We start from the raw sequence: 21,452 nt of genomic DNA on the forward strand, positions 1-21,452 counted from the left end.
GAGAGGGAGAGAGAGAGGGAGAGAGAGGGGAGAGAGAGGGAGAGAGCGAGGGGGAGAGGGAGAGAGAGAGGGAGAGAGAGAGAGGGAGAGAGAGAGAGGGAGAGAGAGGGAGAAGGAGAGAGAGAGAGAGAGAGAGAGAGAGAGAGAGAGAGAGAGAGAGAGAGAGAGAGAGAGAGAGAGAGAGAGAGAGAGAGAGAGAGAGAGAGAGAGAGAGAGAGAACGTACGTGTACGCATGCACGTGGGGGGGGGGGGGGTTGCTGCCTGCAACTGTCACCATACATTCCGATGCCAACATACCATGCCACAGTGCTCGGCAGAACAACACAGAACACAAGAAGCAACAAAACAATGACAGCAAAACAAGCCCTTTTCCCCTCTCTCCACCCATCCACACACACAGACAGCCCTCTAACTCCGGTCTCCAGACCTTCACCACCTGACTCCCATCGGCCTTCGGGCTGCAGCCTTTGGTATTGACCCCCTCCCCCCAGCCCCGGACCCTGAACTCCGGGCGGGCTGACTCACCTGCCTCCTGTTCACACAGGGGTGAGATGGGAGTGACTGCTCTTGGCGTGGAGGCGAATTATCCCAGTTTCAGAGCCTCACTGCAGGAGTTCTCCAGAGCAGTGCTGTAGACGCAGCTACGGACAAAAGGAACTCAGCCGGTCAGGCAGCGAGGGATTAGAACTATGCTCCGTGCAGGCTGTAGGCATGATTTGACAGTCATGCTTTGGGCCGAGACCCTTAATCAGGACTGGGAAGAATGAGGGGAGTTTTAAGAAGGTGGTGGAAGGGGGGGGAGCCAGAGCTGACAGGAAGTAGGGAATCCAGGTGAGGGGAGAGTGGGAATGATGTGAGATGATGGGAGGTGGAGCTTGGAAGTGACACAGGGCTGATGGAGACGGAATCTGATCGAAGAGGACAGTGGACCATAGAATAAAGGGAAGGAGATGAAGTGAGGGACAGGGTGGGGGTGCAGGGCAGATTGAGAGGATGTGGTGTGGGAAGAGAAAGGTTGATGGGGCTGATGGGATAAGGGAATGAAGATGGGGGAGCAGAGGGGATGTTAGAGAGATGGAAGTTCGTGCCACCCCGACGGAGACTACCAAGGCGGACTATGAGGAGTTGTTCCTCTAACCTGTGTCTAGCCTCATTTTGGCAGAGAGGAGGCCAGACGTTAATCGGGAAATGGGAAGTGCAGTTACGGTAATATACCTGGCCACTGGACGGGTTTGACTATTATGCCAGGTGAAGGGAAGGTGGTCAATGAAACACTCCCTGACTCCACGTCCCGCCTCACCAATACAGAGCAGCAGGAGCACCGGGACCCCAGTAGACGCACGTGTGAAGTGTCACCTCACCGGGAAGGACTGGTGAGAGCTGGAATGGTGGTGAGATAGAAGGTGCAGGGACAGGCATAACACTTAGCACAGGAGGGGTAATCTGACCAGGGAGTCGTGGAGAGGAAGCTGCCTCCTACAGCTGTTTCATCAACGACCTTCCTTCCACTACATGTTTGCTGATGATTGGAGCCAGACATGGGGCATGGGCTGGTACGTGTCGAGTAACGTTTGTGCTGCAACAATAACCCTACCCAGCAGGAGCCAATTCAGCCATTGACCTTTGGCATTCAGTGGAATTACTCTGAACCCCACCGTCGACATCGTTTGGGGTCGTCAGTGTCGGAAACTCAAGTGGACCAGCCACATTACTACTGTGGCTGCTATAGGAGCAGGCCTGAGACCGGGGGTGGGGGGATGCAGTGAGTGACTCGCCTCCTGACATCCCACATCATTCCTGCCATCTGAAAGGCTCATGCTGGGATCCCTTCCACTTGCCTGGATGACTCCTAGGAAACTCGGCACCGTCCAGGACAAATTGTCCTCCTCGATTGGCAGCCGAGCGATCGCCCTCAGCACTCACTTCCTCACCCTTGCATCCTACAACCAAAATGTCTATCCTTCACAAGGTCACTCCAAACTTGCAAGGTCGTGGCCAGCAGGAGCACAGCGATACAGCAGCTTATCACCACCCTCTCACAGACAAAGGGATAGACAATAAATGATGGCCTCGTTACTGATCCCCAGATCCCACCAAATAAATTGCAAACACATTTGTCACCGACTATGAAAGTTTGAATGCAAGTGCCCTGGAATTGAATATCTGTGGTCTTGTCCTGCGTTGAGTTGTCAGCTGTGATACCCTTAGCACCCTCCATCCAGGCACCTTCACTGCAGCCCTCTTACGCTCCGTCAATGCCGCACTTAAACCGCCCTCTACTGCTGCAAAGGACCAGTATCTGATCTCATGGTGCGAGGGAGGTTAGACAGCCTAGCAGGGCTGTATTATTTACAGGATTAGCAGACCCCCTCAGGTACTCTCGCCCGGAAACAAAGGAGCATAAAGGTACGTCTTGGTCAAGGACGTGTGATGAGATAGAAGTGAGATGCGAAGAAACTGATTACCCACAGATATGCTGCAAGTCCTCTGTGATCTGTGCAAAGCTCATAGTGAGAACACCCGCTGACTGCTGTTGACGTTTTCCCTCAGCAAGCGTCTCCGCAGATACACCCAGCAGCCACTTCACTGGGTACAGCTGTACCCCTGCATGTTAATGCCAACATCTAGTTCGCCAGGCAAGTGGCAGCAATTCAATGCTTGAATGCAGACGTAGACAAGGGGTTCAGTTGTATTTCAGACCAAACATCAGAATGGGGAAGAAATGTGATCTAAGTGACTTTGATTGTGTAATGATTGTTGGAGCCAGATGGGGTGGTTTGAGTATCTCAGAAACTGCTGATCTCCTGGGATTTTCATGCACAACAGTCTCTAGAGTTTACAGAGAATGATGCAAAAAAAAACAGAAAAGAAGAGAGCAGTTCTGTGAGTGATGCCATGTTAGTGAGAGAGGTCAGAGGTGAACGGTCAGACTGGTTCAAGCTGACAGGAAGGCGACAGCAACTGAAATAACCATACATTACAACAGTGGTGTGCAGAAGAGCATCTCTGAATGCACAGCACGTCGAACCATGAAGAAAGTGGGTTACAGCAGCAGAAGACCACGAACAGATGCTCACTGGCCCCTCAGTGGTACGGGAGGTAAAGTGGCCACTGGGTATAGATCAGAAAAAATGAAACAGAACGGCTACAGAAGCAGAAGGCCACAATGGCCACTTTATTGTATATTGTAGGAGGTCTTAGTGACGCGTCTGTCTTTGACGAGTAGCTGGGTGAGTGAATGTGCAAGTTATGAAATGGGGACTGAGAAAAGGGGTAGTGGTCAGTGTGTGAGGAGTAGTGTGGGGCAAAGGAATGTTGTGTCAAATTCCTGATTGATTGAGATGACTGATAATAGATTTATGAGATATATTGTGACTTATTAAATGATTGATACATTTGTTGAGAAATGTTTGGTGGAGATACCTTTACTGACACTGGCCATGTGTGGGTAAGGTCATTGAGATCTTTGTGGCATGAGTATGTTACAGTAACGATTATGGTGTTAGGTTATTTCTCTGTGAGCCAGTGCAATGGTCTGTAATGGCCCCGGCTCTTGGGGAATATGGTAGCTGTTGTATGGCATCCTATGGCAGAGAGATTATAAGCCTCCTCTTTTCCAAGTTTAGAAGTGCAGGCTTGGGCTTACTCTTGTGTCAGCTTCAGCTTTTTGGCTGATGGTTAAACCTGGGCATGAAGAGATGCCAGGTAGGTCAGCTAGGACATAGAAGCTAGAACAGGGGTGTCAAACTCATTTTAGGTCACGGGCCGGATTGGGCAAAATGCAGCTTCATGCGGGCCGGATCAGTCGGACGCGTGCGAACGCAGCTTTCGTTGCCTCCGTTTTTTCAGCCTGTTCTCATGTGTCTCAGTCTCTGCTATAACTACAAAGTGTTTCACTTCACAAATTCCGTTTCTTATGAAGAAGACTGCTGAGCAAGCATTATTTTTATGATTGGTATTAACTTACAATCATAGGCTTCATATCGCCGGGCCATTAATAATTAAAATAATAGATCTATCTAAAATGATCTCGCGGGCCGCATATAATTGTACGCCGGGCCGGATATGGCCCGCGGGCCTTGTGTTTGACACCTATGACCTAGAACATAGAATAGTACAGCACATTACAGGACCCAGGAACCTTTCCTTCAGCTGGTACCGGGAGGGGTGGAAAGAAGCTGTTGGTATTTCCAACGTCCCCGTGGGCTGGAAACCAAGTCCAGAGTACGAGCTCGGTCATTAGTGACCAGAGAGGATGGGTACCTCCAGCCAGACCACAACGTTCCTCAGCAACACACACAAAATACTGGAGGAACTCAGCAGGTCAGGCAGCACCAATGGAGAGGAGCAACGACTCAGCACTTTGGGCTGAGACCCTTCATCGGGACTGAGAGGGAAGTGGGAAAAAGGCAAAATTATTCGGTGGTGGTGGGGGGGAGGAGGAGAAGGAGACCGATGTTCTATAACATTCCTTTTCTGTGCTGCAGTTGGACATGTTGGTGGAAAAACACAGGGAGACCTATCGCCGTATGTTGGAACAGCTGCTTCTAGCAGAAAAGTGTCACAGGCAAACAGTGTATGAGCTGGAAAATGAGAAGCACAAGCATACAGATTACATGAACAAGAGCGACGATTTCACCAACCTCCTTGAGCAGGATCGAGAGAGGTAAGAGCAAAAAAAGACAGGTGCAGTGCCTCATCGCATTCAGAAAGTGTGTGAAACAATTCACTTGCCTCAATTGCAGTACTTCACAGCACGTGAAAGTTAACATACCCAAGTTTCTCACACAAAAAGGGTCTTAAGACCATAAGACATGGGAGCAGGATTAGGACACTTGGCCCATCATGTCTGCTCCGCCACTTACTCGTGGCTGATCATTTTTTCCCCCCTCCTCAAACTCATTCCATGGCATTCTCCCCGTAACCTTTGATGCCACGTCCAATCAAGAACCTATCAACCTCTGCTGTAAATGACCTGGTCTACACAGCTGCCTGTGGTAACAAATTCCACATTACTCACCACCCTCTGGGTAAAGAAAGTTCTCCACATCTCTGTTTTTAAATGGATGGTCCTCCATCCTGAGGCTGTGCCCTCTTGTCCTAGACTCCCCCACCATAGGAAACATCCTTTCCACATCTTCTCTGTCTAGGTCTTTTAAAATTCAAAAGCGGTCAATGAGATCACCCCCCCATCCTTCTAACTTCCAGTGAGTACAGACCCAGAGCCGTCAAACATTCCTCGTATGATAACCCTTTCATTCCTGGAATCATCCTGTGAACCTCGTCCGAATCCTCTCCAATTGTACATGATGATAGCTATGGACCATAAAACATGAGACCGTGGAGCAGGTTGAGCCATTCAGCCCATTGAGTCTGTGTTGTCATTCTATCATGGCTGATTTATTTTCTCTGTCAACCCCATTCTCCTGCCTTCCACTTGTGACTTTTGACACCCTTACTACTCAACCTCTGCTTTAAATACACCCATGACTTGGCCTCCACGGCTGTCCATGGCAATTAATTCCACAGATTTTCCACTCTCTGGCTAAAGAAAATCCTCCTCATCTCTGTTGTAAAGGGACGCCCTTTTATTCTGAGGCTGTGCCCTCAGGTCCCAGAATCCCCCACTATTAGAAACATCCTCTCCACATCCACTCTTTGTAACCTTTAAATATTTGATAGGCTTCAAAGAGATCACCCTTCATTCTTCTAAAGTTGCATATTTCATTATTGCTTCAGATAAATTCTACAGTGGGACTGTTCACTTGTGCATTCTCAATCTCCTCTTAATATGTGAGGGCTTCCTGACAGAACTTTCAAAAGATGGAAGTCATTTATTGTTTGCAGGTCTCCTGTGAGTTTGACTTTCCTGTCAAGATGTTAATTTACGATACTGACACAATCAGTGAGTTGAATCCACTGACATGTGGATTCAACTCACTCGGTGCAAGGGACGGCTAGTGCATTGGGATGGCATTAGCAATTCAAAGTTATTTCCATTTCAACTTTAAAGACAGCCAGAGAAGGGAGAGTTTGAATTCATAATAATAAAGATAGCAGAAAACCAATTAAAGCCAACATACGGAAAATAAACAAGTGCTGTGAAGCATCTTTATCCAACACAAATTAGCTGTGAGTGGAGAGTACTTACTGCAGTGGCACGTGAATTAGAATTAATGTGTTCAGTTGCTTTCAATGCGTTTCAAGCTGTCCAAAGACACTCATACCAATGATGCTGAAGCATGGTTAGCACATATGAATGGACAACCTGTGGCATACAGTAGGAGAATGGAGAAGTTGGAGCTGGCTTCCTCTCATGCTCAGCACTTTTCCCAGCTGGAACCCCATTCTGTAACTGACCCACACAGTCCCTGTTCCGATGTCCTGCTGGGACAGCTTTAGAAATATTCTCAATCGGTCAACAGAGGCCCAGCATCCAGACCTTACCACATTAAACTTATGGGCATCACTGATGAGCATCCATGATATGCCCGCTTGATATCGAAAGAACAAAGCTCAAAGCAAATTTATCATCGAGGCATTGATTGTGTGGGTAGTCAGGGGCTTTTCCCCAGGGCTGAAATGGCTAACATGAGAGGACACAGTTTTAAAGTGCTTGGAAGTAGGTACAGAGGAGATGTCAGGGGCAGAGAGTGGTGAGTGCGTGGAATGAGCCGGCGGCGGTGGTGGAAAGGGAGACGATAGGGTCTTTTAAGAGACTCCTAGATGGATACATAGAAACATAGAAAATAGGTGCAGGAGTAGGCCATTCGGCCCTTCAAGCCTGCACTGCCATTCAGTATGATCATGGCTGATCATCCAACTCAGAACCCTGTACCTGCTTTCTCTCCATACCCTCTGATCCCTTTAGCCACAAGGGCCATATCTAACTTCCTCTTAAATATAGCCAATGAACCAGCCTCAACTGTTTCCTGTGGCAGAGAATTCCACAGATTCACCACTCTCTGTGTGAAGAAGTTTTTCCTCATCTTGGTCCTAAAAGGCTTCCCCTTTATCCTTAAACTGTGACCCCTCGTTCTGGACTTCCCCAACATCAGAAACAATCTTCCTGCATCTAGCCTGTCCAATCCCTTTAGAATTTTATACGTTTCAATCTTCTAAATTACATGGAGCTTAGAAAAACAGAGGGCTATGGGTAAGCTTAGGTAGTTCTAAGGTAGGGACATGTTCGGCACAGCTTTGTGGGCTGAAGGGCCTGTACTGTGCTGAAGGTTTTCCATGTTTCTATGTATGTTTGATGGTTGTCCGTCATATCCCATGATGACAAGAAACCTGTCCAGGAGAGTTTTGAAAGTGGAAAAGCCATTGCACTGGGGCAGTTCCGATCTCTTGACCTCAGAAGTCCGAGGCCAGTGGTACGAGCAAGTGTCACAAACTGGGGTCTTCGCTGGTTGCAGTGGAGGACCATGATATCTCCTGTGCCTTGTCACGCCCTCGCTTCCTGCACGGTGTTGCAGAACCGCCTTCCTGGCTTTTGGGTTACCCCGTCTGGCCGAGCTGACTTCAGCAAAGTATATAAGTGGCACCAGTTACTTCCCTGAGATTCATTTTCTTGCAGGCATTTACAAGGGAACATGCCATCTTAGATCTGGTCCTGTGCAATGAGACAGGTAAAATTAGTGATCTTGTAGTTAGGGACCCTCTTGGAAAGAGTGATCATCTCAGTATGACTGAGTTTCTCATACAAATGGAGGGTGCAATAGTTTGATCTAAAACCATTGAATTATGGCTAAACAATAGAGACTGCAATGGGATGAGGGAGGGTTTGGCTAGTGCAGACTAGGAACACAAGATATATAGTGGGATGGTTGAGGTACAATGGAAAACTTTCAAAGAGATTTTTCAGGGTGATCAACAAAAGTATATTCCAGTTAAAAGCAATGCAGTAAGGGTGGGGAGAGCCAGCCTTGGATAACTACGGAAATACAAGAAGACATCAAACTAAAAGCTGGTGCGTACAAAGTCACCAAGAGCAGTGGGAAACTGGAAGATTGGAAAAACTTTAAAAAGCAGCAAAGAAAGCCAGCAATAAAGAAAGCGAAGCTAGATTATGAAAATAAACCAGCACAAAATATAAAATATAAAAACCGATAGTAAAAGTTTTTATAATTATATAAATCAGAAAAGGGTGGCTAAAGTGAAAACAGGTCCCTTGGAGGTAGAGAAAGGGGATGTGATATTAGGTAATGAGGATATGGCAGAAGCTTTGAATGACTGTTTTGTGTCTGTCTTCATGGTGGAGGACGCGTCTAACATGCCAAAGAGAGATGTTATGGATGCGATGGGAGGTGAGGACCTCGATACAATAGCTATCACTACTGAGGTAGTGCTGAGCAGCTTGTGGGCCTGAAGATAGACAGGTCCCCTGGTTCTGATGGAATGCATCCCAGGGTACTGAAAGAGATGGCAGAAGTTACCATAGAGGCTTTGGTGATGATTTACCAATATCCTCTGGACCCTGGGCAGGTCCCGGCAGACTGGAAGGCATCGAATGTCACGCCACTGTTCGAAAAGGATGTAGGCAAAAGGCAGATAACCATAGGCCAGTTGGTTTAACATCTGTAGCTGGGGAAATGCTTGAACCTATCATTAAAGTAGAAATAGTGAGGCACCTGGAAGGAAAAGGATCCATCAGGCAGGCGCAGCATGGATTCAGCAAAGGCAGGTCCTGTTTGACAAACTTACTGGGGCTCTTTGAGGATATAACAAGCGCAGGGGATGGGGGGGGGGGGGAACAGATGGACATGGTTTACTTGGATTTGCAGAAGAAAATTGATAAGGTGCCACATAAAAGACTTATCCATAAGATAAGGATGCATAAAGTTGGAGATGATGTATTAGCATGGATAGAGGACTGGTTAACTAATAGAAAGCAGAGAGTTGGGATACATGGGTGTTTCTTTGGTTGGTAATCAGTGCTGAGCAGTCTGCCACAAATGGACCCGCAACTGTTCACGATATACATTAACAATCTGGAAGAGGGGACTGAGTGTAGTTCATCTAAGTTTGCTGATGATACTAAATTGAGTGGAAAGCATATTGTGCAGAAGATACAGGGAGTCTGCAGAGGTTAAGTGAGTGGGCAAGGGTCTGGCAGATGGAGTACAACGTTGGTAAATGTGAGGTCATCCACTTTGGATGGAAAAATGTAAGAGTAGATTATTATTTAAATGGTAAAAGATTGCAGCATGCTGTTGTGCAGAGGGACTTGGGAATGCTTGTGTATGAATCACAAAAGGCTGGTTTGCAGGTGCAGCAGGCTATCAAGAAGGCAAATGGATTGTTGGCCTTCATTGCTAGAAAGATTGAATTTAAGAGCAGGGAGGTCATGCTGTAACTGTACAGGGTACTGGTGAGGCCGCATCTGGAGTACTGTGTGCAGTTCTGGTCTCAGTACTTGAGGAAGGATATACTGGCTTTGGAGGCAGTGCAGAGGAGGTTCACCAGGTTGATTCCAGAGATAAGGAGATTAGAATGTGAGGAGAGATTGAGTCACCTGGGACTGTACTTGCTGGAATTCAGAAGAATGAGAAGATCTTATAGACACATACAAAATTATGAAAGGGATAGATAAGATAGAGGCAGGAAAGTTGTTTCCACTGGTGGGTGAGACTAGAACCAGGGGACATAGCCTCAAGATTCTGGGGAGTAGATTTAGGATGGTGATGAGGAGGAAATGCTTTTCCCCAGAGGGTGGTGAATCTGTGGAATTCTCTGCCCAATGAAGCAGTGGAGGCTGTCTCAGTAAATACATTTAAGATAAGGTTGGATAGATTTTTGAATAGTAGGGAAATTGAGGGTTATGGGGAGAAGGCAGGTAGGTGGAGATGAGTCTATGGCCAGATCAGCCATGATCTTATTGAATGCTGGAGCAGGCTCGATGGGCCAGATGGCCTTCTCCTGCTCCTATTACTTATGTTCTTAAGTTTACAGTAAAAAAATACAGTAGAGTCAATAAAAAACAGTACACACAAACAAAGACTGACAAACAACTAATCTCCTAATGAAGACAAGACAGACAGACAGACATACTTTATTGATCCCGAGGGAAATTGGGTTTCGTTACAGTCGCATCAACCAAGAATAGTGAAGAAATATAGCAATATAAAACCATAAATAATTAAATAATATTAAGTTAATCATGCCCAGTGGAAATAAGTCCAGGACCAGCCTATTGGCTCAGGGTGTCTGACACTCCGAGAGAGGAGTTGTAAAGTTTGATGGCCACAGGCAGGAATGACTTCCTATGACGCTCAGTGTTGCATCTCGGTGGAATGATTCTCTGGCTGAATGTACTCCTGTGCCTAACCAGTACATTATGGAGTGGATGGGAGTCATTGTCCAAGATGGCATGCAACTTGGACAGCATCCTCTTTTCAGACACCACCGTCAGAGAGTCCAGTTCCACCCCAACAACATCACTGGCCTTACGAATGAGTTTGTTGATTCTGTTGGTGTCTGCTACCCTCAGCCTGCTGCCCCAGCACACAACAGCAAACATGATAGCACTGGCCACCACAGACTCATAGAACATCCTCAGTATCGTCCAGCAGATGTTAAAGGACCTCAGTCTCCTCAGGAAATAGAGACGACTCTGACCCTTCTTGTAGACAGCCTCAGTGTTCTTTGACCAGTCCAGTTTATTGTCCATTCGTATCCCCAGGTATTTGTAATCCTCCACCATGTCCACATTGACCCCTTGGATGGAAACAGGGGTCACCGGTGCCTTAGCCCTCCTCAGGTCCACCACCAGCTCCTTAGTCTTTTTCACATTAAGCTGCAGATGATTCTGCTCACACCATGTGACAAAGTTTCCCACCGTAGCTCTGTACTCAGCCTCATCTCCCCTGCTGATGCATCCAACTATGGCAGAGTCATCAGAAAACTTCTGAAGATGGCAAGACTTTGTGTTGTAGTTGAAGTCCGAGGTGTAGATGGTGAAGAGAAAGGGAGACAGGACAGTCCCCTGTGGAGCTCCAGTGCTGCTGACCACTCTGTCTGACACACAGTGTTGCAAGCGCACGTACTGTGGTCTGCCAGTCAGGTAATCAATAATCCATGACACCAGGGAAGTGTTGAACACACTGGAGAAGTCAAAAAACATGACCCTCACAGTGCTCGCCGGCTTGTCCAGGTGGGCGTAGACACGGTTCAGCAGGTAGACGATGGCATCCTCAACTCCTAGTTGGGGCTGATAGGCGAACAGGAGGGGGTCTAAGTGTGGCCTAACCATAGGCCGGAGCTGCTCTAGAACAAGTGTCTCCAGGGTCTTCATGATGTGGGAAGTCAATGCCACCGGTCTGTAGTCATTGGAGCCATTGGGGTGTGGTGTCTTCGGTACAGGGACAAGGCAGGACGTCTTCCACAGCACAGGAACCCTCTGGAGACTCAGGCTCAGGTTGAAGACATGGTGAAGTACTCCACATAGCTGGGGAGGCACAGGCTTTGAGCACCCTGGGGCTGACACCATCCGGGCCTGCAGCCTTGCTTGGGTGGAGACGTTTCAAATGTCTTCTCACCTGTTCAGCTGTGAGGCCTACCGTGGCGGTTTCAGGTGAGGGAGGGGTGTAGCAATAAGAGCAGGGTGGGGGTCTGTGAGGAGGGGTAGGAGGGGAGAGTGGAGTATGTGTTGGTTGGGGGCTGACAACAGATGAATCATATGGGGGATGGGCAGGGGCCACAGTGTCAAATCTGTTGAAGAACAGGTTAAGTTCATTGGCCCTGTCCACACTGCCTTCAGCTCCTCTGTTGCTGGTTTGCCAGAACCCAGTGATGGTCCTCATCCCACTCCAGACCTCTCTCATGTTGTTCTGCTGGAGTTTCCACTCAAACTTCCTCCTATTCCTGTCTTTAGCCTCCCTGATCTTGGCTTTCAGGTCCCTCTGTATTGTCCTCAGCTCCTCCCTATTTCCATCTCTAAAAGCCCTCTTTTTAGCGTTCAGGATGTCCTTAACGTCCTTTGTTACCCATGGCTTGTTATTTGAATAACAAAGGACAGTTCTTGCCGGAACATTGCAGTCCACACAGAAGTTGATGTAACCGGTGATGCACTCAGTGAGCCCATCAATGTCCTCTCCATGTGGCTCCTGTACATATACTACTAACAATAATAAATAAGTAATAAATAGCATTGAGACTAGTAAGTGATAAATAACTTTAACATCTCATAGACTGGGAGCTGAATCAGGATGACTTCCATGCCTGGTTGTTTGATCGTGATTCCAGGTAGTGACATTCCATAATATACGACTTGTGATTGATGCTGTTGTGCCACAATGGTGAAATTTAACAGATTAAATCTCTTTCAGTGCACACATACACGACATTCTGATTGAGACTCATGTCAGTATTGAAAAAGGATCTGGTGTTTTCCTGGTGAATACGATGAATAAACTCCTCTCGGGCTTCCAGCCAGTACAGGTAACAATTATAATTGCGTTTCGATGACAAACTCAGCCATCTTCTTCTGGGATGATGCCTGGGCACTTCTACTCCAGTATTTACGGTATATCTCATAGTCCGTCCCTCCTGATTGGTTGGTTCTCATCCAATCCAGGTTCCGCTCTTCTGCCTTGTTTACAATCGAGTTCCAGTTCTTACTTAGAGCGAGACCTTCAGCTTTGTTAAAATTTATTTCCTCTATGGCTTCCTTACCAGCTGGTCCCAAAAGCTATTGGCACAGCGCAGTAGTTTTGTGCTGTCACTGGCAATCCTATGGCCATTGCAAATGCAATGTTCTGCTATCACCAATTTCTACAGGTAACCCAAACAAATACATCTCCTGTGACCCTTGATGCGGGTTTCCACCGTGTGACCCGTCTGACCGATACATGCTGCACCGCTCTGCATTCACAGGCAATCCTGTAAACCTGAGTCCCAGGTTCTCTTTGACCCACATAAACTGTGATCTGAGCTTCTTTATGGGTTTGTGGATGGTATTAATCAGCTGTTTCTTCAAGATCCTGGTGATCCTTCCAGAAACCATGGAAGTATTGGGAGGACAAGTGGTAGCAATGAACTCTTCCTCATTGTTAGACTTCCTGCTTTTTCCTTCAGACCTTTTAAGGGCCCAGTAGATTTCCTTCACCTGGTGGCCATTCTGTAGGAAATGTCATCTTATTTCCTCAGGGAAACTCTCCAGGTCCGAAATAGTTTTCATGAAATTAATCAAAGTAGAAAGGATTATTCTATATTGGTAAGTGGAATGGTGGCTGTGATTGTTGAGGTATAAGTCTGTGTGAGTGGGTTTCTGAAAGACGCTATGTCTGAGGCTACCATCTAGCTTTTGTCATATTAGAATGTCCAGGAAGGGGAGGCGACCATTCTTCCCCATCTCAGTCGTAAATTGAATGTTTGGATGTTTTCTGTTTATATGGTCGTGGAACTGTTGGAGTGTCTGGAGCCCATGAAGCCACACTACAAAGGTCTCATCCTAAGTGAGAACTAGAATTTGATTGTAAGCAAGGTGGGAGAGCAAGAAATCTGATTGGATGAGGACAAACCAATCAGGAGGGATGGACTACGGGGTATAAATACCATCGGACTAGACATACCCAGGCACCATCCCTGATGAAGATGGCAGAGTTTGACATCAAAAGGTCGGTTATAATCGATACCTGCACCCAGCTGCAAGCCCAAGAAGAGTTCATTCGTCATGTCAGTATGATTAGACTGCCGGATTGTAGAAATGGATGAAAGTACATGCAGTTAGCTCTATATGCCATGTAGCACTTAAAATGTAAATTCCTTCTGGCGTGCGCAATTCTTTTGTGGTTTCTGTAAAAACTTACTCATAAATCTTCATTGCTGCACTTTATGGGGCAAGGGAAATGATCGCGCTCATTTATTCTGTTTGCATTCTTTGCATTATAACCAAATAAAAATATCCTGAACTGACAAGAGGGAAGAAGATGTGCACTGTGGAAATACACAGTACATGGCATGCGTTGTATGCCGTTAAAGAGAGCGTCTGTTTGGAGGTTACCTTCTGGTGGTTTGCAGCATTCTGTCAAACACTCGAAGGCATGAATCCGTTATGATGTCTTCTTATATTGAGACACCAGGACCTGTGGCCATGCTACGGGCAGATACTCTTTTCCCTCAGGAATGCACAAGCAATGCATGAGTGCACATTCCTTTCTGCTGTTGTCATCTTGGCTCCTCTCCTGATGGTGTAATGTTAGGACCAGGTCATTTATGACAGGAAATACTGATCTGTAACCAATTAAAGAAAGCTGCCCCTGCCCTCTCTCGTCACACCTTTCAAGTCATTAATCATCATCTTTTTTTTTAAGAAGTTTATTCTGTAGCTTTTCCTGAAGTACCAGGTACATTTTTTCTCTCTGTTTGAGTTAATGCCAGGAGATGCTTGGCACATGGTGGCAGAAGAAAATGAATGGGCCACAATTTGTTGATAAAATAATGGTTCCCTTTGTAATTTATAAATGATTTGGCAACCCACCCCTTAGACTGTTGGACCCCCTCCAAACTAACCAATAAGCTTCAAGATCTGGGTCTCAATATCCTGGATTTCCTCACCTGACAACTCTGGTCAGTTCAGATTGGCAAAAACATCTCCTCCACAACCTCCATTAGCACAGGTTCACCACAGGGCTACTTGCTTTACGCCTATGACTGTGTGCCTGAGTACAGCTCCAACACTATTCAAGTTTGCCGATGAAACCACTGTTGTGGACTGCATCAAAGGCAGTGAAGAATAGAAGAGATTGAAAACCTGGCTGAGTGAAGTCATAACAACAACCTCTCACTCACTGTCAGCAAGAGCTAAATGTAGACTTCAGGAAAGGGAAACCTGAGGTCCATGAGCCAGTCCTTATCGGAGGATTGGAGGTGAAGAGGGTCAGTAACTAAATTCCTTGGTGTCACTATCTCAGAGGGCCTGTCCAGGACCCATCACATGAATGTAATTCCAAAGAAAGCACGTCAGCACCTCTACATCCTTTGAAGGCAGTGGAGATTTGGCATGACATCAAAAACTTTGGCAAATTTCTATAGATGTGTGTGGAGGGAAGTGGGCTGACTGGCTGCAGTCCGGCCTGGTATGGGAACACCAATGCCTTTGAATGTAAAATTCTACAAAAGGTAGTGGATTCGGCCCAGTACATAATGAGTAAAGCCGTTCCAGCCATTGAGTATATCTACACGAAACACTATCATAGGAAAACAGCATCCATCATCAGAGACCCTCACCACCCAGGCCATGCTCTCTTCTTGCTGCTGCCATCAGGTAGAAGGTACAGGAGCCTCAAGACTCGCACCACCAGGTTCAAGAACAGCTACTACCCGTCAACCATCAGGCTCTTGAAAAAAAGAGGATAATTACACTCATCTATTGAGGTGTTCCCACAACAGCAATTTCACTTTGAGGACTCTTTATCATGGTATTTCATGCTCTTGTTATTTATTGCTATTTATTTACAGTTACATTTGCATAGTTTGTTGTTCATTGATCCTGTTTACAATTACTCTTCTATAGATTTGCTGAGCATGCCCGCAGGAGAAAGCATGTGGTGGCATGCATGTACCCTGATAATGGTTTTTGCTTTGAACTTGAACTTTGAAGCGAGTCATTGCTTGCAAAGTGCTGCAGGTCAGTCTGCGAGTGTCAACACGCTTCCAACGCCTGCTCACAACTCAGTAACTCCAACCGTACATCTTTCTTGGAATGTGGGAGGAAACCAGAGCATCAGGAGGAAACCCACCTGGTTAACGGGTGAAAGTAGCAAAATCCCTACAGACAGCAGCGGGAATCGAACCCCGATCAGTGATCACTGGCGCTGTCAGGCGATTGCACTACCACGAGCGGCAGCTGCCGTGAGTTAAACTCATATCTCTGCTTCAAATGCTGGAAACGATCGACAGGTCAAGTGTTGTCCGTGCAGAAGAACAGATGCAATGTTTCATCAGAGCAATTGATAAAACTTTTAGCAATTTTTAGCATTGATAGAACTAAAAAGAGAGGAAAATGCAAACATGCCATTCTGAAAATTATTCTGAAAGATGCAAAACCTGCAGGAATGAAATTTGTGAATTGCAATATCCCAGGACGTTGATTGTCACTCTGTTACAAGTGGGGAAGCAGGGTAGCATGATGGTCACCATGACGCCATGCTAACATTGATGCTGGTGTTAAATGCTGAGCTGTAATCGATAAAGAGCATCCTGATGTATGCATCCTTGCTGTCCAGATGCTCCAGGGTTGTGTGAAGAGCCGATGAGATGGCATCTGCTGTGGACCTGTTGCACCGGAAGGTAAATTGGAACGGATGCAACTCTCCATTCGGCCAGGAGCTGTTATGTTTCAACGCCAGCCTCTCAAAGCTCTTCATCGCTGTGCGGGAGCAAGTGTAACTGGGTGATAGTCATTGAGGCAGTTTACTACACTCGTCTTGGGCACTGGTATGGTTGAAGTCTGCTTGAAGCTGGTGGGTACCACACACTGCTGAAAATACTCGGGAAACCAGCGAGTTGGTCAGCACAGGTCTTCAGTACTCGTCCCTGTACTCCGTCTGGACTGGATGCTTTCCTTGCATTCCCCTGCTTGAGGGCAGCCCGCAAGTCAAAGCATCTTCGGGAGATGTGGAGGCGAGCGATGGTTCCTCCCTGTTCAGGTGGTCTAAGCAGGAATTGAAGGCGTTGAGCGCTTCTGGAAGTGAAGCTCTGCTGTCCCCCGTGTCACTTGATTTGATATTGTAGGAAGTAATGGCATTCAAACCGTGTTTCCACGTTTCGATGTACATGTGACAATTGATTAAATCCCTGTTGCAGCAAATTCCAGCCGCATAGTTTCAGCAGCGAAACCTTTTGGCGTGATGGTATCTTCAGGAGGCAGGACAATGCATATTTTCACAAGAACGCAGCTTTGAAAATTCACACCAAGCCCAGGCTGTACTTTGGCATCGGTAGAAAGCTGTCTGTGCATGCAGAGGAAGAAACGGCTATGTGCAGGTGAAACTCACACTAATGTGGCTTTAATCATGTTTCTGGGGAATTGATGCCGGGTGTTATAACACTGTATGGTCTTCTTCTTGCAAGGATTTCATACAACATTGACTTACTAGTGTTCGGCTTGCTTAAACATTCATTGGCCACTTTGTTACATACCTCCTAATAAAGTGAACCCTGAGTGTATGTTCGAGGTCTTCTGCTGCTCTGCCCATCTATTTCAATGTTGTACGCTCAGACATACTCTCCTGCACACCACTGTTGTAACGTGTGGTTATTTGAGTTACAGTTGCCTTCCTGTCAGCTTGAACCAGTCTGGCCGTTCTCCTCCGATCTCCCTTATGAGCAGAGCATTTTTGCCCACAGAACTGCCGCTTACTGGATATTTTTTGGGTTTTTTTTGCACCATTCTCTGTTAACTCTAGAGACTGTTGTGCATGAAAATCCCAGAAAATCAGCAGTTTCTGAGATACTCAAACCACCCCATCTGGCTCCAATAATCATTCCATGGTCACAATCACTCATCTTCCTTATTTGATAAGAGATCACATTTCTTCTCCATTCTAATGCTTGGCCTGAACAACAACTGAACCTCTTGGCCATATCTGCATGCTTTTATGCACTGAGTTGCTGAAGAGATATTTCAATTAATGAGCAGGTGTACAGGTGTGCCTACGAACTGAGACCCAAGATTCATCTCCAGTGTTCACAAACGTATGATTGTAAGACTCTTTTAATGATGTAAGAGTCACCTGAACATTGAACATACAACAGTACAATACAGGAACAGGCCCTTTGGCTCATGATGTCTGTACCAAACACAATGCCAGATCAAACCAAATTGATTCTGCCTGTACATGATCCATATCCCTCCATTCCCTGCATGTTCATGTGTTTATCTGTGTTGGCACATGGCCAAGTGGTTAAGGCGTTTGTCTAGTGATCTGAAGGTTGCTAGTTCGAGGCTTGGCTGAGGCTGTGTGTGTGTCCTTGAGCAAGGCACTTAACCACACATTTCTCTGCGATGACACCAGGCTGTATGGGTAATGCCTAATGCCCTTCCCTTGGACAACATCAGTGGCATGGAGAGGGGAAACTTGTAGCCTGGGCAACTGCCGGTCTCCCATTAAAAAAAACCCTGCCCAGGCTTGCACCCTGGAAACTTTCCAAGGCACAAATCCATGGTCTATCCAGACTAATGGAGGCCTACACATGTGTCTATCTAAAAGCATCTTAAATGCCACTATGGTATGTCGTTCCACCATTACCCCTCGGCAGTGTATCTCAGGCCCCCACTGCACTGTGTGCAATAAAATTTGGTTCACACTTATCCTTTAAACAAACCCTCTCATCTTAATTGCACCTTCTCTAGTATTTTTATTTATTATTTGAGATCTAATGCGGAATAGGTCCTTCTGGCCCTTTGAGCCACACACACCCGGCAATCTCCTGATTTAATCCTGACCTGATCACGGGACAATTTATAATGACCAATTGATCTACCAACCAGTACGTCTTTGGACTGTGGGAGGAAACCTGAGCACCTGGAGGAAACCCACACAATCACAGGGAGAACGTACAAACTCCCTGCAGGCTTGACATTTCTACTCTGGGAAAAAGATACTGACAACATAACTTGCCTACGCCTTTCATAATTCCACATCAGTCTCGCTCAGCCTCTGGCACTCCAGAGAAAATGACCCAAGTTTGTCTAACTTCCTCTAGCCGCATGTTCTCTCTAATCCAGGCAGCATCCTGGTGAACCTCTTCAGCACGCTTCCTGCAATGGGGGCGAACACATCTGCACGCTGCACGAAGTTGTGCAGTAAAGGGTCAGGATATCACAGGCAGAGCGCCTGCAGCTCTCAGCAGAACAAACCTGAAATAGACTGAGCCACCGCAGACACAGCCGCCAACAAATATCCGAAACGCAAGTGATTCTGCAGATGTAAGAAACACACACAAATGCTGATGGATCACAGCAGGTCAGGCCAAAACCCTTCATCAACACTGGAGAAGAAGGGCGAAGAAACAAGAATGAGAGCGTGGGAGAAGGGGAAGGTGTACGTGTTGGCTCAGAAATTTCTTCAAGGTAGACATACCTCAAAGAGACCTTACAGTGAAGCAGCAAGTCAGAAACCCGACAGATTCTGCAGGTGCTGGAAATCCAGAGCAACACACATGAAAATGCTGGAGGGACTCAGCAGGTCAGGCAGCATCTATAGAAAGGAATAAACAGTCGCCATTTAAGGCCAAGGCCCTTCATCAGGATGGAGGAAAGAAGCCCGAATGAGAAGTTGGGGGGAGCAGAAGGTGTATAAGCTGTTGAGGAGAAGATTTAACTTTCTTCTGGGTAGGCATATCTCAAAGAAATAATCCCCCAAAAAACAGAAGTTATTGTGTCTGTCATATCTGAAATGAGTTTAAACTAGGAGAATGGCATCGGATAACTAGTTAGAACCAAAAGCCACCTCTACCCGAAACGTCGTCACTACCTCCTCCCATAGATGCTGTCTGGCCTGCTGAGTTCTGCCAGCATTTTGTGTTTTTATTTTTCTCTACTTTTCCACACAATTTTGACTTCAAAGGGTCACTCGAAATGCAGCCAGCTTTCTTCCAGCCCCTGGGCTGTGTTGCCATGGAATAAGTGCACAGTATGGCAATGTCAGGAGGATGACTGGCCTCCGAGGGATTGGGGGGGGGAGAAGAACCTACCCAGGTCCAGTGTGTAGGAGGCAGCCTCCCCCCGAAAAGTGCCCTCAGTGCCAGGGAGGTGACTGCAGGGCTATGAGTGTCATCTATGAAGATGAACATTTTGGGCAGCTAACATTCGTTGTCTCATCTTCTGGTCTCATTTTTATAATCAATCCGACTGCCCATTATGGGTGACAATGGAGCTGAACTCTACTAAGAATGTTTCCATCTCCGCACTTCTTGGATCCGCACTCCCTTTTCGTACGTCTAAACCTATTGCTAATGCTGTCATCAGGCACACCCTGAGAGTGTGGGCTCAGTTCAGAAAGCATAGTGGTCTCCATGCCTTCTCTCTTTCAAGTCCTATTCTACACAATTATCTCTTCTAGCCTTCTATACGTGATCCAACATTTCAAAACTTTCAACGTTTCAACATTTCAAGAAAGGGTATCAGACGCTTTAAAGATCTTTTTTTTAGACAACTGTTTTGCATCATTTGAACAACTGTCTGCAAAGTTTAATCTACCCAACACTCATTTCTTCAGAAATTTGCAAATTAGGCATTTTATCCGCCCTCTGATACCAAACTTCCCTGAGGCACCTGACACAAACGTCATTGATTTGTTTCTCTGTATGAATCCATTGCGTAAAGGTCTCATATCTGCGACAAGCTGGCGGCTCTGAGGCGAGCCTCGCTTGACAAAATTAAAACTGCCTGGGAGCAAGTGTCAGAGGAGGTATGGGATGAAGTCCTCAAATTAGTTAACTCAACCTCTTTATGTGCCCGCCACTGCCTGTTACAGTTCAAGGTCATACACAGGGCCCATATGTCTAAAACTAAATTACCTCACATTTACCCAGATGTTAATCCCTGCTGCAACAAATGCAAAAGGGGCGAGGTTTTCCTTATCCATATGTACTGGACATGCCCTAGTTTGGAAAAATACTGGAAAAGTGTCTTCCAAACTCTATCCCAAATACTTAATTACAACCTGGAACCTAACCCTTTGATCGCTCTTTTCGGCACCTCCGGAGAGGGGGACACGCACCCAAGTCCGACCAAACGTCGCACACTGTCTTTTGCCTCTCCTTTGTCCAGGTGCGTAGTCTTGCTCAGGTGGAGGGATGCTGCCCCGCCCACCCACGCCCAGTGGCTTAGGGACATCATGTCCAGTCTACACCTTGAGAAGATCCTCAATTTGGAAATAAAGTTCCAAAAGGTGTGGGGACCCTTTCTTGAATATTTTCAGAGCTCCCAGCCAGAAGAAAAGTACATCTCTATACCAATGCAGCTCTGTGGGGACAAAGGTTCTGTTTAACCCTTTTTGCCAATGCATTGATGGCTTGGAGTGGGGGACTGGGAGGGGTGGGGTGATAATGTTTGTACTGTGAGTGCCTCTCTTTCATGAACGTGAATTGTACGTTTGATACATTGGTTATGCAATGCACAAGCCTCCTTTACACTATGTTCTCGTTAGTTAAAAAAAATTGTTGAGAAAATAAAAGAGCATTTCAGGATTGTCACACTGCAGCCGAACACGCACACGGCTAAAAGTGGCTTTGATCCTCACTGTGCTAATGGGGCCTTAGTGGGCTTCACCGTGCCCTCAGCAGGGATCCTGAGCCAGGTTTCCCGACAGTGTGGTGGGGAAGCATGGTGCTCCTAACTTTGTTTCCAAGCACTTGTATTATTGTAGCCCGAAAGACATAGGAGCAGAATTAGGCCATTCAGCCCATTAATCTTTGACACCCTAACTAATCAAGAGGTTTT

At 46.6% G+C, this 21,452-nt stretch overlaps 1 protein-coding gene across 3 annotated transcripts in view; it reads left to right on the forward strand.

The window, feature by feature from the left end:
• Positions 1 to 21,452, forward strand: part of LOC140730813 (filamin-A-interacting protein 1-like) — a 364,991-nt gene that overhangs the window by 240,849 nt on the left and 102,690 nt on the right. For all 3 annotated transcript variants that reach the window (XM_073051748.1, XM_073051746.1, XM_073051747.1), the window contains exon 4: positions 4,489 to 4,667. In XM_073051748.1, coding sequence (XP_072907849.1) covers positions 4,489 to 4,667 — 179 coding nt within the window. The remainder of the gene's footprint in view (positions 1 to 4,488; positions 4,668 to 21,452) is intronic.

The sequence above is a fragment of the Hemitrygon akajei genome, chromosome 7 (genome assembly GCF_048418815.1).
Source record: "Hemitrygon akajei chromosome 7, sHemAka1.3, whole genome shotgun sequence".
In the NCBI taxonomy this organism is placed as follows: Eukaryota; Metazoa; Chordata; class Chondrichthyes; order Myliobatiformes; family Dasyatidae; genus Hemitrygon; species Hemitrygon akajei.